Here is an 18,045-nt window from a genome sequence, read left to right as displayed (position 1 = left end):
TGACTTAATTTATGCTTGAAACGGTTCAAAATATTGGAAAATGGATTCAGTAAAGCTTTAAAATGGCATTATTTCATTGTCTTTAAAGCAAAACTAGGTAACTTCAGTTTTGGTCGATTTTAGCGACACCGGTGGACAAAAGCGGTGGTGTTTTGCCTTAAGGAAGAATACGTTTCCCATGAGGACCAGTGCACACTGCATAGTGTCGTAAAATCATGATTTCCCTATCACCTGGAGATGGATTAAACGACATTTCTGTTTCAAGCAGCTGCGTGAAGGAAGATTAGTAATAAGGTAATGAATCCAGTTGTGGCTAAATAATAGCATATGATAGTTAGCAACCGTGTGGGTTCGTGCGGCTAATCCCCCCACCCCACCTAAACTCATCAGCGTTGACGAGTTCGGTTGATGTGTGTGTGTGTGGGGGGGGGGGGGGCTCAAACCATGTGTCTCTTTTGTTGCTCTGCCATCTTTGCTGAATTTACGCAAAAGCGTTCGCATCGACTTTGGTCTTTATGGGTCTTTAATGGGGGAAATGACGTATGCCTTAAAACAGTCAACACATTTGTAGTTATTTTGTGTGGCAGGTCCTCAAAGTTACAGTAATTAGTGCCAGTGAAAGCGATACAACCCCCTTAAGATATAAAAGCGGTGTCATTCAACTAGGTTACCCAGTGTTGGTTTAAATGTTCTTCTTATTAAATTTCTCTTTTATGGGCAATACAGCATATGCAAACAAAAACCAAGATAAAAGAAATACAAATAAACAAATAATACAAAATAGAAACAAAAACCCTATCCATCTCCCCTGCGTCACTCAAATTTTAGGATTAAAGGAGCAATATGTAAGATTGGTGGCATACCTGTCGAGTTTATGATTTAAAAACAGTGGAAATCTTAATATATACTTGGTCTTGTGCATTAAGTGTCAGTTATTATGCCGATGACGTCAGTGTCATAATCGATGTTAGACTAAGAATATGCAACCTGTCCCAACTTTTTTTTAGATTTGTTGACTTTGTGAATTTAAAATGATACATTTTCTTTGTTTAAACTTTAGACCTGTCATCTATGGTTTACCCTGAGTAAAATATTGACGTTATTGCACTAAATTTTTATTCAAAATTTGTACAGTGTTCAAACTATTTTGAAATCTGGTTTGTAAATACAGATATTCCAAAACGCTAAAAAGGCCTGATCATTTGATTGTACCAACCAGGCTTCTAAGAGTGAGACTTACCATAAGCAAAAAATCCAGGCAGGTGGTACACCTCTCTTCTAAAAAAATGTCCAAGGGTCGGCGGTAGTGGCTCGTGTCCGACCTAGGATGACCAGGATAAATATACAACAGCTGAAAATGGCTGGTCATGCACCTCTGTGACGTTGGCTCACAATCAGACGCAAATTTATAGAATTATGTCTTTCGTTTGTGCGTTTTTTTTTTTGTTTGGACCACTATCGTTTTTGAGATATTCATAAATGAATGCCACTATTCTGGGTCCATTTTGCAATAAATGGGGGAGCTGCATGGTGTTATCACTCGAAATAAATATCTCAAAAACAATAGCACCACAAACAAAACTTTTTACAGCACACACCAGGCACCAGCATAAACCTGGGATTCCCCTACATCAACAATTTGTGGCGCACCGCCACACTAAAAATAAAAGCCGCCACGCCTGGCAAATGAGATGTATTTTATTTATTTATTTTTTAACATTTTTAAGGGCGTTTCAAACTAGCGGCAGCCGAGTGGGTGGAATTCAGCGGAAACCTATTCATTGTGTATTGTAATGTTCGTAACTACACGGGGCCCCCTTAAGAGACGATTGGACTGGGGAGCTACGACGGAAGGGGAACGAGTAGGAAGAATGGGAGAACGAGCGAGATAGTGAGAGATAGTGGTCTCATGTCGTGGCAGCCCGCTGTCAGTTTGTTATTGTTTTTCATTATTATTGTTACCACAATAAAGTAGGTAAGCCAAGACAGACTTCTCTACTTCTTCCCCATATCGGGCATTGCAGTAGTTTGGATCGGACTTTACGTCGAAAGCGAGCGGTGGACGGCCGTCTTGGACGGAAAGCAAAGTTTGACTGAATTTGCGCGGAGTGGCAGGACCCAAAATTAAGCCTTGCTCTATTTTCAGAGCGGCGGTCACAGTACAAGATTTATTAGTACAAGCAGAGTAAAATGATACATATTTACGGTACAAGAAAGTCGTTTCAGTGTCCATCAATTGGTAAGAAAAAGCTGTTTGTACAAGTGACGTGTGCGCTGCTCCGGAGCTTTTTTTTTTTTTTAAATGGAAAAAGACCGGGGAGGGAAATATATATTTTGTTTTAATAGGATTTCTAGGAGGACAAACATGACACAAACATTCTTTCAATTCATTAATACTGTAATGAAAAACTTGTGGTGGCATCGTACAACACAGTAGTCACGTGGTGCATTCATCCACTGCAGGGAAAATAAACATTTAATAATGAAGGCTAATTATGTATTTCTAGCCAACTTAGTCATTCCAATAGTAGGCTAATATAGTTAGTATCGATACATACAGCCAGTGTTGCTATCATTATAAGGCTTATACATGGCTTTTAATTTTTTGTGGCTCCAGACATACCGTATATTTTTTTCTTTGGGTCAAATATGGCTCTTTCAACATTTTCAACACCCTGAGTCACTCCGAGAAAAAAGTCGTATTATTAGGTAGGGTAACGTAGCTGTAATCAGCTACGCATTTTACATACATGTACCGTAGCTGAGAGCTACGACATTAGCCTAGCTAATGAAAATAATGGAAAAAATAAAATTCGCCGTGGCACGACATGGTGAGGCTGTCCTACTCCGATGCAGCCTACCACCACAGCTTCAAAAAATACGAGGGGAAACGATTGACACCATTTTTAATCAAAATGGGGGGGCTGGTTGACCTCAGATTGACTTAAAGTGGAATGAAAAAGTATCTGAACCTTTTGGAATTTCTCAAATTTCTGCGTAAAATCACCATGAAATGTGATCTGATCTTTGTCAAAATCACACAGATGAAAAAAACTGTCTGCTTTAACTAAAACCACCCACACATTAATAGGGTTGGGCATCGAGCATCGATGGGACCAGGTTCTAACACTCCGGTTCTCCCAGAACCACTCGAACCCTAAAACCTTTTTAAATTTCGATTCCATGTTTTGATGCCCTGACCGCCGAGTGGGGAAATAAATGCTGCCGAAAACCACGAAGAAGAAGCCACGAGAAGTGCGTGTTTGTGCATTGCAACTTGTTTACAACCATGGACAAGGTGCGGTGGCGCTCAAAATTTTGGCTTAACTTTACCAAGAAAAAAAAAAAAAAAAAAAAGACCAGTCAGCTTAGTGCAACATTTGCAACACAACTATATCATGCAAAGGTGGCTGCACGACCGGCTTAATGGAATATAGCCTAAGTGCCAAGTGCAAAACTAGCCAGGTGCTACGTAGTTGACACGCTGCGCCGTCAGAACCAGGTAAGTAAAACAATAAATTACGTCTGTCTTCTGCTGTCCCAGCAACCCGACACTGGTTTAAGCAGTAGATGATGGATGGACGGATGGAATAGTATGAGACTAAATCATATTATTACGTTGGGCTACGGTCGATATCACATGTAAATGGAACTAGATTAATAATAAATTCTTAATAATACATTTTAAATTCATATAATTAAAAAACGAGAAGACATTTATATAAACGAATACATTTTTAACTATAGATTTTTTGACCCTGCCTTTTTTTTGTTTGTTTTTTGGCCCTGCCTCTTCAAGGATTCGGAATCGAGAATCGTTTTTGAACCGGAATCGCTCAATTTCAAACGATGCCCAACCCTAAACATTTATAAATTTTTCATACCTTAATAAGGATATTATGCAAACAATGACAGAATGGGTAAAAATAAGTAAAAAACATCAGATCACATTTGATTGGATTTAATGCATGAATGTGAGAAATTCTATGAGGTTCAGATACTTTTTCATACTACTGTACAAAAGGATTGTAAATCGATAACAGCACAAACGAAACTTTACAGCACAAACGATTAACATCATTTTTATATAAATCAGCGTCTGATGGGGGGCCAACTTCACAGAGGTTGTTAATGCGAGATACCTGACAGACCTTGAGCAGTTTTACAAAGAAGAATGGAGCAAAATTGCAGTCAGCAGATGTACAAGACTGAGATTTATCCAGAGTGATTCACTGCTGCAATTGCAGCCAAATGTGGATCTACAAAATACTGACTTAAAGGTAGGGCTGGGCGATGTGGCCTTTAGTACATATCACGGTAAATTGAGCAGATTTACTTCGATAACGATAAATTCCTTAAGTGGACTTTTATATACGGTAATGGCCCGAATATAAGACAGCCCTGATTATAAGACGACCCCCTCTTTTTCAAGACCCAAGTTTGAAAAAAAGACTTTTTGAACACCAAATTAATTTTTATACAGAAAATAATAACAGTACATCCGCAACAAATGACAATAATAATAATACATTTCTAGAGCGCTTTTCAAACACACAAAGACGCTTCACAAGAGACATGGAATTACAGTACGATAAAAAGTTATTAAAAGGATTAAAAAATTAAAAGCACAATAAAAAGAGGTAAAAATATGACAGCTAGGGGTTATGGTGGGTAAGAAAGAGTGAACAGGTGTGTTTTCAGTCTAGATTTGAAAAGTGATAGAGTAGATATGCTGCGGAGATCAGGGGATAGGGAGTTCCAGAGCTGGGGGGCGCAATGACTAAAAGCTCTGGAACCAAAGGTGGAGAGGCGGACACGGGGGACGGAGAGGGGGGGGGATAGTGGTAGGGCGAAGTGAACGGGTTGGATTGTTTAGATGGAGAAGATCGCAAAGGTAGGGAGGGGCCAGGGCATGGAGTATTTTGAAGGTGATGATGAGGATTTTGTAATTGATTCTTTGTTTGACGGGAAGCCAGTCATACCACTATTGATTATAAGACGACCCCCTCTTTTTCAAGACTCAAGTTTGAAAAAAACTTTTTGAACACCAAATTAATTTTTATACAGAAAATTACAGTACATCCGCGACAAATGATTATAACACTATATTTGAGAGAAAAAGCATGTGATTTTTCCTCATTTAAATCTTAATATCTGAACATTTAAACATGTAAACTTAAGTGCAATCACATTTGTAAATGAATGGCTTCTGATTTTTGAAATGTAAATAAACCAATCTATTGTGATAAAACAACAAAATTGCAATAACTGCATGAACCATCAAAGTGAAGTCTAACTGTAACTTTAGTCTTGAAACAAATCTGAATAAGGAAAAATGTTGCAACAAAATAATGCAAACTGGTTAAACTAAACAGAGTAGCTGAGATCTGTCATGACAGAACATCGCTTCAATGACATCTGGCGCCATCTAGCGTCGTGAATGGGGAGAGTAGCTGAGATCTGTCAAGACTTAACATCGCTTCAATGATATATGGTGCCATCTAGCATCGTGAATGGGTATAATGTCTAGACCGCGAATATAAGACTTTTTCAGTGTTATTCCAATGCAAAAAACACCGTCTTATATTTGGCCCAATACGGTAATTTGAAAATCTGAATAAATGCATGAAATATAAATGAACCATTTCTCGTTGATTTGTTTACCAGCTTTCAATTTAGCATATTTAACATTTGTACATTCATTGTAAACATAAGTACATTAGTGCCTCTACATGCGAAGTTAATTCGTCCCAGGACCTTGTTTGCAAGTCAAAACGGTCATATGTCGAGCACCCATAAGAATACAGTAAAATTCCATTAATTCGTTCCACAGCCCGAAAAGCTACACTAAATTAGTGATGCACGATAATACATTTTTCAACCGATACCGATAACCGATCATTTCCTCCTCATTCCTACCGATAACCGATAATGTCAAGCCGATAATTCTATTAAAAGATTTATGTACAATCTTAAACAAAAGAAAATATTACTGTGCAAAAATATAATTTATTGCTCTCTTTTTTTCCAACATAAAATATGAACAAGTCGTCAATTCCAACATCTAAATAATGACATTGTCTGACATTGTGTAATGGTAAACTTTTGGCAACAATTACTTACATAGTAAAGTTGCACAAAAATGCCTTTAAAAGTAAGCCATTCCTAACATAACATTAATACACTGCAAAACACACTTCCTTAAAACTAGTCAGTTTTAAGTGTAAATCTGTTGGAAATAAATTATCTGCCAGCGCTTCAGGTGTATTTCTCTCAGATTTCTTGGAAGAAAAATAGCTATCTGAAAATAATCTTAACAGCCTTATTTTAAGCAATACGTTATTATACTTAATCCTAAAAAAAACTTGGAAGAAGAAAAGATTTTGAATATTTGTGGCTACAGAATATTATTGTTATTTCATTACAACAGGAATGTGCATATTTAAATTAATAAGTGTTAATAAGTGCCAATAAGTTTAGATTATCTACTGTGACTGTAATTGAGTAGACGATTAAGTTAAATTAATTTGAAAAGTGATTGCTAATGTTATATGCTTTGTTGCACACTGTGAAAATGATTAACTCAAAAGAGCGATTTGAAAAGTGATTGCTAATGTTATATGCTTTGTTGCACACTGTGAAAATGATTAACTCAAAAGAGCGAGATGTCATGTACCCATTCTGCAGCGCTTTGTTTACATTTGCGGCACTCACGAGTCGCGACATTCGCTTTACAGCAGCTAAAATGATAAACGGCAGTACGATTTGGATGCAGTTGGAGCTCGCATCTCCGTGCGTGTTGTTTTGTGCCTGAGTTTTGTTAAGCCGAAAATAAAGGCAGCATTACAAAGTCATCTGACCGGTCGTCATTTTACATAATGAATGCATTATTGACGGGCTGACTTCGTTTTCTCCATGTTTAAATTATCATCTAACCACTGTGCCGTCATGGTAAGCTTGCTTACTGGACATCACTTTTCCAAATGTAGTGGTGAAAATGTGATTGGCATGTTTTTCATGAAGAATGGTGGTCGTATAAACTGCATTATTTTTTTATCCAGGGCTTTGGCTCTCGGTTCATTTCGGTAAAAAAAAAAAAAAATTGTGTCTCGTCTCGGCGGCGGCTACGTTCGTACCGGATAATCCGTTCGCACCAGCCGGTTTGCCGTGGCGTATTCGGGGCCTGGCTCTGCTCACACGCCGTGAGGGAACGCTCGAGAAACCGGGGTGTTCGCCGGAGGTCCTGAAGCCGGGGAACCGGGCTCTGCCCGCCCCGCCAACAGCGAGGCGGCGGCGGCCTGCCGGACCGGTGTTGTGCCGGAAAATAGCCGCCCCGCGTGAAATGTCCCCCCCCCCCCCGACAGGAACGCTTATTTATAACGCTTTATTGAGCGTTTATTTATTTGTTTATTTATTTTATTGTTGAGTGCCCACACGTCACTCGTACAGCTTTTTCTTACCAATCGATGGACATGGAAACGATTTTCTTATACCCTGAATATATGTATTGTTTTACTCTGCTTGAACTAAATGTCATAACTGTGTGATTGTCATTGAGATATGGTCGTGAAAACCTGTAGACTAATACATTTCTGTTCAAAGATGGTTATGTGGCCCAGTCCACGATTTGTTAGTAAAATAAAGTACTAGTATTTTGTCTAATTTATTTATTTAAAAGTGATTTTACAGTCGTTAATCCATTACTGTAACGGCTCCATGAAAACATTTGATGTTTTCACCTCAATAAAGCGTTATAAATAAGCGTTCCCGTCAGGGGGGACATTTCACGCGGGGCTGCTATTTTTCGGCACAACACCGGCCAGAGCGGCGGGCTCCGTCGGAAGACGGCTACTTGCCGACTATCGGTCTCCAGTCGTGCCGGTGTTTAGCCTTAGATGCGAGTTTACCACCCGCCTAGGGCTGCTTTCCCGAACAACCCGACTCTGTATCGTCACAAGCCCCTAGTTTAACTTAGGGTTTACAATAGCTTTAGCATTCCCGCTAGCAGCAGCCTGGTATTCGTTCCAAAAATCTTTGTGATGCAGTTTTAAATGGATGCTGGGTTAGTGGTTTTGAATGAGGACGCTTTCTTCTGGCCTCGTGGAACTTCTGCGGTACATGTTTCGCAAATGGCGAAAGCGTCATTTTTTTTAGTAACAGCCGCCATAATATTCAACTATTTTTTGTCGTGTAACTCCACCTCCTCAACCCCTCCGTCCTCAGGGGCTTCAGAGAGGGGAGGGGTTGAGGAGGCGGCGTGCTGAATTCTTCGGTTGTGCACATTTGGAGGCTAAATCAAGTATATAATTATCGGATTGCATTATCGGTTGAATTTTTTATTATCTGGATTATCTGTGTGACGTCATAATTGCATTTATCGGCCGATAATTATCGGCCACCGATATTATCGTGTATCTTTACACTAAATCATTAATAAATACTGCTGGTACTATTACAAATAGCAATTACACAGAGCACAAAAAATAATACATTTTGAATAAAAATCGGAATAATAATGGGCGGCTGTGGCTCGAGTTGTCCTGTGACCAAATGGTCAACGGTTCGATTCCTGGCTACGATTGCCCACAGCCAACATCAGTAATCGATTTATAATTGAATCAGAGCCTCTGAATCGTAATCAAATCATTAGATGCCCAAAGATTCCCACCTCTAGTAGGAATGTTGTGTTGCATAAGTTCTGAAATAAATGATTAAAATCCTGGCGATTTTACAATAATAACTATCACCTTAACTCAGTGCTTCTCAATTATTTTCTGTTGCGCTCCCCGAACTCTCTGCCGCCACTGTAAATAGGATCATTTGTTTATAAAATTACTATTATACGTTTGCCTCTGCCTAACAATGTGTCCTTTTTTTCTATTAAAGAAAAAAAAGTAACATTTATCAATTTATGATAAAGTATAACTTTATCAACATTGTTTTGTTTGTAACAGAAAATACTTAACGCGCATCAATTTGCCTGAATTAAAAAAAAAGTCACATCCAAGCTGTAAAAATACACTAAAGGTACATTTTTGACCATTTGATGCCAAAACATAAAATGTAATAAAATCAGTAAATAACAAATTCAAATTGATTAGAAACATTAACTCATAAGGACAATATGCCAAAAAATTTGACCGAAAAAACAAAACTGAATAAAATGGAAAAAAAGTGTCTTTGGACAGGAGTTGTTATTATTTTCGCTGCTCACCGTATCACCTCCTTTGCAATGGTGTGGGGTTATTTAGCACTGAGCATGCGAACAGTGCTCTCTGGTTTGCTGATATAACACGGACAAAGCGGGACGATTGTTGGCAATATTCGGCACGTTTTCACTGAAAAACAATCAAGCGGCTTATCAATGAGATTGGGGTCTAATGTCTTTAATTGGCGTCTTAATTGATTTGGCTTCCGGCTATCCGCTATAATCATTTTAGACACAGTAATCAGTGGTCTTTCCTCATCTCCCACTTTATTAAAAGTCAAAGCCAAAAGGCAAACGGCCCGAAAAATGCGCATTCTCAGCGGCCGAGGGAGAACCGTAGGTGAGGGCGGTCATCGTGACGATCCCAAGCCGAAAATGGAACTTCTCGGGCGGACACGAGAGACCCGGAGAAGACAGTGGGTTGCTGCGTGAGTCCGGCAGGAAAACGGCTTTCGAAAACGGCGCACAGCTCTTCATATCTCTATTCTGTGTGCTCTTGCTTTGTTCAAAAATACTGCGCACATTCTGCTACGGCCCAAAAAAAAAGAATGTTTCCTGAGGACACATGCGCCTCCCCCGGCATCGCTCTGCGCCCCCCCCCCCCCCCGGGGCGCGCTCCACTATTTGAGAAGTACTGCCTTAACTTATGAAGACTGGCGAAAGGAGGTCAGAGGACGACCGACGAGATTGTAGACATTCTACAGCCGTATTGTCAAGCCAGTTCACTTACGCGCCCACCATGCTCATAGTTTTCTATCATTTTTCCTTTTTTTGCCACCTTCACTAACATTCCTGGAACCCATGTTGATTGCTCTCACGAGAAAATCCGCCGTGCATCCATCTTGCGGGAAAACAAAAACTCGGGCGCTGTCAAAAATCCTTCGTATTTCGAGCATGTCGTCGCATGTAGAAACAAATGGTGAGTCAAATTGTAAGTCGGATGTCGAAAAGATCATGCGTCGAAGCGATGTCGAGGTACCACTGTATATAAAAATAAGGGCTGTCAACATGCGTCGAAGCGATGTCGAGGTACCACTGTATATAAAAATAAGGGCTGTCAAAATTATCGCGTTAACGGGCAGTAGTTAATTTTCTAAATTAATCACTAGGACTGAACGATGTTGGAAAAAACTATTGCTGCTATTTTTGGGGGTTTGCGTTAGGCCTGAACGATATATCGTTTAAACATCGCCATCGCGATGTGCGCATGTGCAATAGTCCCATCGCAAGGACGTGCGATAGTTTTTTAATTTCATTTTTTTTAATCCACAAACGTTTGTTTTGAGGAAGGAGAGGGGAAAAAAAGCGCACAGCTTCTCTTTCTCTCCAGCAAGTCATCGGCTCCTCCCCCTCCCCCTGCAACAGCGGAGTGGAGGGAGGAGGGGCCGAACAGCAGAGCGGAGGGAGGAGGGCCCGTTCTCAAAGTGAAAGCAAGCAATCAACACGTTGGAGGAGCAAGGAAGACTGTATCCAAAAGGAGTTTTGGAAGTATTTTGGCAAGAACAAGACTATAAGGGACAAAAAACAGCCCTGTCGACAGTGCCTCGCCATGGTTGCCTCAACAAGAAGTAATCTGTCAAACATGTGGGACCATTTAAAACGCAGGTATCTATGCATTCCTGCTACGAGCTCCCCATCAGAGGCTTTTTAGCACAGGTGGGAACATTGTTACGTGCCAACGTTATTGTCTCAAGCCTGCTATAGTGGATAAACTAATAGTCTTGGCCAAAAACCTATGAGACCCAGTTGAGAATTGCTGAGCAAGGAAGGTGGACGATATGCAGACAAATACATAACACAGCTGAAGGAATGTCTTTTCTTCTTTTAATGTGACAGCTATCAGGAAGGCAGGAAATTTGGGAGTTAAAATGGTTCTGTTATTCATCACAGTTATTTGCAGTTATTCAGGTCAATTATTTACAAGTTCAATTGAGTTTGTTTCTTTTATATTTAAATTTATTGTAAACCGTATTTTTCAAATAACTATATATAGTACAGCTGCACATAAAGTTTTGATACTTAATATTTTTGTTGAAATATTTTTACAACTTTGTTGCCGTTTTGCAGTTTTATATTGTTATATTTTGTGTAAACAACTCAGAGGACTAATGCACTTGCACTTTTATTAGTCAGATTTAATATTTAAGTTCAAATATGTTGACAACTTTGTTGTTTAACTGAGGTTTTTATGTATTGTTATAGTTTGTGAACTCTTTTGTCATATTTAATATTTTTGTTCAAATATGTTGACAACTTTGTTGTTTTACTGAGGTTTTTATTTATTGTTATAGTTTGTGAACAACTCTTTTATTTGTCATATTTAATATTTTTGTTCAAATATGTTGACAACTTTGTTGTTATTTTACAGAAGTTTTTATTTGTTATATTTTGTCAAAAACTAAGGGGACTAATGCACCTGCTCTTTTATTTATCATTTAATGTATTTGCTGCTGTTGAAGTGTAAAATATTGTATTCAATAAATGATCTATTTTGTGCAGACATGACTTCCTGGATACCTTCATACAGAAATCTTCATCATTAACAAATTAAACGGTATTATATGAATACACTGTAGTCACGGTGTGTTATGTAAAGTATTTCCAAACAGCTATTCAAGTCATTTAGTGAAAATTTCTTTAAAAAAGATAGATCTTTTTTTTTTTAATATCGCAATATAATATCGCAATATATTGCAAACCTAAAAAAAATCGCGACAATAGTTTTTTCCAATATCGTTCAGGCCTAGTTTGCGTTATTATATCGCGATATATATATATATATTTTTTAGAGAAGTTTTCACTAGATGACTTGAATAGCTGTTTGGAAAGACTTTGGATGGCTCACAATGACCAGTGTACAGTGATCCCTCGTTTTTCCTGGTTAATGGGGACCAGAACCCGCCGCGATAAGTGAAAAACCACGAAGTTGCGCCCCCCGCCCCCCAAATTTTTATTTTTTTGTGTGTGTGCTCAATGTATCTATTCAGATTTAGCATTGGAAAGAAATACATATAAGGCATGTTTTTTTTCTCACTTTTTCCCCAAAGTATGATTTTAAAAAATCATATTAATAAATGGTTTTAAGCACTTCAAATGTAATAATTATGATCAGTTTTAAACATAACTGTCCAACCAAATCATTTTTAAACAAGAATAAAGTACTGTAGTAGAAAAATGCTTAGCTTTATGAAATACTTCTGTTTATCTACCTTTGCTGTGACTCTTGGTGGACATGTAGAAATTACAAACTCCTCATAATCACTTCTGGCATTTAATTTATATGTCTCAAACGTCTCCACACACACACACACACACACACACACACACACACACACACACACACACACACACACACACACACACCCCACACACACATCCACACACATTCATTCAAAGCGGCTTCCTTGCAGAAACTGTTTAACAAGTTAAACGATGATTGACAGCTGCTGCGCTGTGATGTCCGCTTCTTTGGCAAGATCAAAGATACCAGTAGGGCTGGGCGATATGGCCTTAAGTACGTATCACGGTAAATTGAGCAGATTTACCTCGATAACGATGAATGACGATAAATTCGCCCAAGCGGACTGTTATATAATTTGAAAATTTGAATCAATGCATGGAATACAAATTAAGCGTTTCTCTTTAAATTTATTTACCAGCTTTCAATTTAATAATTGCACATGCAGTCTAAACATTAAGTATTAAAAAAAATCTTGTAAACAATAACAATTCTAGTGTGAACATTATAACACCCTGTAAGACTTGAAAAATGTACAACATTATAAAAATCAATCTGACGACTGTGCAAACATGTCATTTTAACACAAATGACCTGCAGCTTTAACAGTACACTTCAGACAACTTATTGGTAATGGTTGCTGTGACATAATTATTCAACACAAGTGTTTACGTCAAGATTTCAGGTTTTTTTTTTCCAGAACATTTTTTAATACATGTACCCCCCCACGCAGACACAACCAGATTAAAGCTGTATTGCTCTGATGCCAATGAAACATTTAAGATTTTATGATGGCAGAATCAAGCAAACACATACAGAAAAATAGCTGTGGCGATTAAACTGTCATATTATATATAGGCTTCACTGTTGGATTATACTTTATGCTGAGTGCTTTACCATCGTGAAAGATTTCAGAGAAATCACAGAGATAACAAATAACGCGACATAATGATTGCTAGATGAAGTCCGTGCCCAGTCCACTCATTAATTTCAGCCGTTTCGACAAGGTTAGAGCCGCTATCCGACTCCATCACGTTCATTTGTAGCGTTAGCCGCTAGCGTTAGCCTGTGGATTGGCTACCAGAAGAAAGCACTGAAAGCATCCTCTCCTGAAATCGTGAGGACCAGGGAGGACAGCGGGTGAAAACCCGTCTGGAACCCACCAAGAGTTTACTTAATGTCGGGTGAAAGTTTGGCGAAGCTCCTTTAAGCCCGACTCCATCATGTTTGCTTGTAGCGTTAGCCGCTAGCGTTAGCCTACCAGGCTTCTGTTTGTTTGGCTTCCTGAAAACCACGTGACTCCATATGTAAGCACACTGACTTCTTTCTTAAAGGGGAATGAACATAGCCGAACAAAGCGGGATAAAAAGACTATTTTCTTGTTTTATTAAATTGCCGAATTTACCGACATGGTCAAAATTACGTACATCATCGTGAAGAATTTCGGTAACGGTGGATTTTCGGTTTACCGCACTGCTCTAGATACCAGCATCGTTAACTTTAATAAGCAAGTGCTGCAGTAACTGTGAGGTTCGAAGAACTGGGAGAGGGAGGGTGTGAGGCTCTGCGCAGAGCAGAAAGCAGGGTTTATGTGGATTAATAAAAATAAAAACTATCGCACATCCTTGCGATGGGACTATCGCGCACGCGTATATCGCGATGGCGATGTTTAAACGATATATCGTTCAGGCTTATTAATCACGTTAAAATATTTGATGCAATTAACTAAGACTGTGACAATATCTCGATACAGCGATATATCCCGGGCAATTGTAGGTCGTTTTATTTACCTGACATGTTTCGGCGGGCACTTCCGCCTTCGTCAGAGGGTCACTGATGTTGGTGTGACGCGTCTTTATCAGCTGATGGATGAAGGCGGGACTCATCTGCCAGGATGACAGGCGAGTCACGCCCTCTGCTGCCCATTCACTCTTCCAAGATGCTGTTCCAGGTCGTAGAGAGCATGTATGCCCCCTCGTCCCTGTTGATGGTCCTCGGGCCCCGCTTGCGGATCTCAATGGCCTCCCTGATCCAGCGCTGATGTTTGTTTTCTTCGGTGCGGATGACTCTGGCCTTTTCCCAGTCCATGATGTGGTTTTCCCTTTTGCAGTGATCGGTGATGGCTGATTTGTGATGTTCTTATTGGGATTGATCTTTTATTGCCCTTGTTTGTCTCATTGTTGTCTCCTTTTCACATTCCTTCTTGTGTTCTGTTTTTCTTGTAATGAAGCTCCTCCCTGTCTCCCCGATGTATGATTTATTGCATGATTTGCATGGAATTTCATATATTGAGTTGCATTTGTTTTCTGGATGGATTTTGTCCTTCGGTTATAAGTGTAGGCAAAATGAACGCTATACAAGTAGCGATATATCACGATATTTTGCAACCCGATAGGTTATCGATATGCTACCGCCAAGTATCGATACTTTTATTTGACATATTGGCCATTGGATTCTGTAAACTGCTCAATGTTTGTTGAGCAATTCCTTGGCGGTCCACTAGGGGCGCTCAAGAGTGGCGGTGAAGGTAAAGTGCGTACAAGTCGTCTAGAGAAGAAGAGAGGAAGCTCAAAGTGGGTTGAAAAAAATAAAGCTTCATGGGAACGGTGGAGGAAAAAAGTGACAAAATTATTGCTACAAATCACACATGTGGACACACTTCAGATTTTACACCAACAAGAAAGGAAGTAAGGTGAACAAGGACTTTGCTGTATGCAATAATTGTCTAACAAAAATAAGTTTCACTGACAGCTGGTGAAGAAGTTGACACGGATTTCTTCACTGCTTCGCTTTCATCACTTGAGGTAAGAAAGTTTTGCAATGTTATTGGTTTTTTTAATTTACATGTATTATTTTGATGATATTTGGTGCTGAGTGATATTAAATAAACCAGGACCCTAAACTTGATGAAAATGAATATCGAACAAGCCTACATGAATTTACTGATTTATTTGATATTATTTGAGAACCACTTTCCATCTAGTTTACTACACAAACTTATTACTGCCATTATGATACAATAACCTAAAAAAATGGTTTGAATAGCTCCCAAGATATATAAGGTAATGCGCATGATAATTAATGTAGCCTACATATTAAAAATGGGTAATTATTTTTTATTTCTATACATTCAGTTCATTCATATTTTTTTAAATTCACCCAATACTTCAAACACAAAAAAATCAGGATTTCAACTCAAAAGCTATTACGTAGCAAATATTTTTTGTTTTATTTTCTTTGTTTTTAAAGTGAGGAAGAATGTGACTGACTGAGTCCAACATCTCAAATGCTGAGGCAGATGTTGGAAGTGCTCAAACCATTTTTTTTTTTTTTTTTTTTTCCGCAACAAAGGTTATATACGAAGAAAAGACCCACAAATTTTATCATTTCCCCACTCCAAGCTCAACTGTTGACTGACACCTACAGCACTGTTGATTTTTTTTTTTTTTTTAAGAAGATTTAAAACTTTAAAGAAATTAAGGGTGCCATTCAACATGATCTCTCCAAGAGATATCAGTGGTTGTGGTTTGTTTCCTCTATATATGCAGGTAAACAATTTGCAGTAGTAGATTCATATTTTACAGCAACGTTGCACAGAAAAGGTGTCACTGTTTAATAAATGACTTAAACAGTATTTTTTTTCTATTTTGAAATATCTTTTTTTTCCGTTTCAACAGTTGTATCGTAGAATATCATGTATCAAATTTCTGACCAATATGTCGATAATCGCTGCATCGTGATATCGTGGGATAATCGTTATCACGAGCCTTGTATCGCCAATCGTATCGTATCGTGAGGTGCCCTGAGGTTCCCACTCCTACAATTAACGCACATGCCCCGCTCAGATTAAAATGACAGCAGAGTGTAATGTCTGCTTGTTACTTGTTTTTTGGTGTTTGGCGCCCTTTGCTGGCGCTTGGGTCCAACTGATTTTAAGGCTTTCGGCACCATGAGTGAGCATGGTGTAATTATTGACATCAACAATGGCGAGCTATCAGTTTATTTTTTGATTGAAAATTTCACAAATTTTAATAAAACGAAAAAATAAGAGGGGTTTTTATAAAAAAATTTCTATAACTTATACTAACATTTACCTTTTAAGAACTACAAGTCTTTCTAATTCTATCCATGGATCGCTTTAAGAGAATGTTAATAATGTTAATGCCATCTTGTTGATTTATTGTCATAATAAACTAATACAGTACTTATGTACCATATGTTGAATGTATATATCAGTCTTGTGTCTTATCTTTCCATTCCAACAATAATTTACAGAAAAATATGGCATTTTTTAGAGATGGTTTGAATTGCAATTAATTACAAATAATTAATTTTAAAGCTGTAATTAACTCGATCAAAAATTTTAATCGTTTGACAGCCCTGATAAAAATACCTTGTAAACAATAAGCATTCAAGTATAAACATTTAAAACGGCTTGCATGACTTGAACTATGTAAAACATTGTAAATATTGCTATGGCCACTGCAAAAATGTTACAATATCTTATCATATTTTGATCTATTTTTATGATAAGTACTTTTTGCAGAGTATTTTATGTCAGGTAAAAAGCACCCTCCAATAGTTATGTTACTTTTTATATCGAAAGTGTTCTAGAGTTAAACATCTGAATCTTTACGGCATTAACTGCAGTCACTTGACCACAAGGCACAGCGCTTGTACTATCGTAATAGCTAGACATGTCTTTATATGGCATCATCAGAGAAACTTCCTATTTCATATACAACTAGTACAAATTAAATCCACTCATCATTTTTCATCATCACTTTGAAAAGTCCCCAACCATTGATATCATCAACAGCTTTGAACTTAGCAGTGGTGGTAACGCCATGTTGTCAGCTTCAAAACAAGACTATGGCCTATACAGCAACTTTCTGTGATGATAGCTATACTGTATATATCTGCGGCCGCAGGTGCGCAGCGCAAAACGCAAGAGCAAACCTTGAAACCTGTTATACTTGTCATACAATAATCGTCTTGGTATCACTGGAATCACGCTTCATCAATTCAATCAGATTCCGTGCGACCACTGCTAGCTCTGTAAACTAGCCGACGTATTGAACGGTAATGCAATAGATGCATTTTCATCAAAGGTTAGTGTATATTTGAAATTAAACCGGTAGCATAACTACACAAATGGTTGTCGGGCGCCGAGAAAAGTTCAGGTCAAAACGGACACTTCATGTACTGTGAAGATTAATCGCGGCGGAAGAGCCGTAAACATTTGTGCTGTCGTGCTGTAACAAACATGTACTCGATTCTTAATCGTGGCGTAAAAGAAGCGTGTCATGATGAATTACCTAATGGGTAGGACGTTGTAAGTTAAAAGTCAATTATTCATTTCTGTTTAAACAAATCACTAAGATGATAAGGTCATCTTTTGGAGTTAACCTGCGAACAAACGTGAAATATCCCCGAAAAGCATTTCACGTACTAATAGAAAAATATTCCCAGCTACTGCCTTCTGAGCCGAATTCGAACCTCTTACCTGAATCAGTACTTTAATGTACATCAAAGGATGAGATAGGACAGTGAGGCCGGAGCCCAATATTACTTGGCCACACGTGTCCGCCATTGTTAG

At 38.5% G+C, this 18,045-nt stretch overlaps 1 protein-coding gene across 3 annotated transcripts in view; it reads right to left on the bottom strand.

Moving 5' to 3' along the window:
• LOC130919843 (mitochondrial carrier homolog 2-like) overlaps window positions 1-18,045 on the bottom strand; it is a 52,290-nt gene extending 34,245 nt beyond the window's left edge. Inside the window, exons 1-3 of one of the 3 annotated variants that reach the window (XM_057842435.1) lie at window positions 17,953-18,045; window positions 14,237-14,993; window positions 1,241-1,322 (exon numbers count right to left, since the gene is read on the bottom strand). In XM_057842435.1, the coding sequence (XP_057698418.1) occupies window positions 1,241-1,322; window positions 14,237-14,332 (178 nt within the window). In that variant the 5' untranslated portion in view covers window positions 14,333-14,993; window positions 17,953-18,045. The other 2 variants (XR_009064022.1, XM_057842443.1) reach the window with 2 other exon arrangements.

The sequence above is a fragment of the Corythoichthys intestinalis genome, chromosome 1 (assembly GCF_030265065.1).
Source record: "Corythoichthys intestinalis isolate RoL2023-P3 chromosome 1, ASM3026506v1, whole genome shotgun sequence".
Lineage (NCBI taxonomy): Eukaryota > Metazoa > Chordata > Actinopteri > Syngnathiformes > Syngnathidae > Corythoichthys > Corythoichthys intestinalis.
Note: the sequence above shows the minus strand (reverse complement) of the source record. Positions and strands in the feature narration are given on the sequence as shown.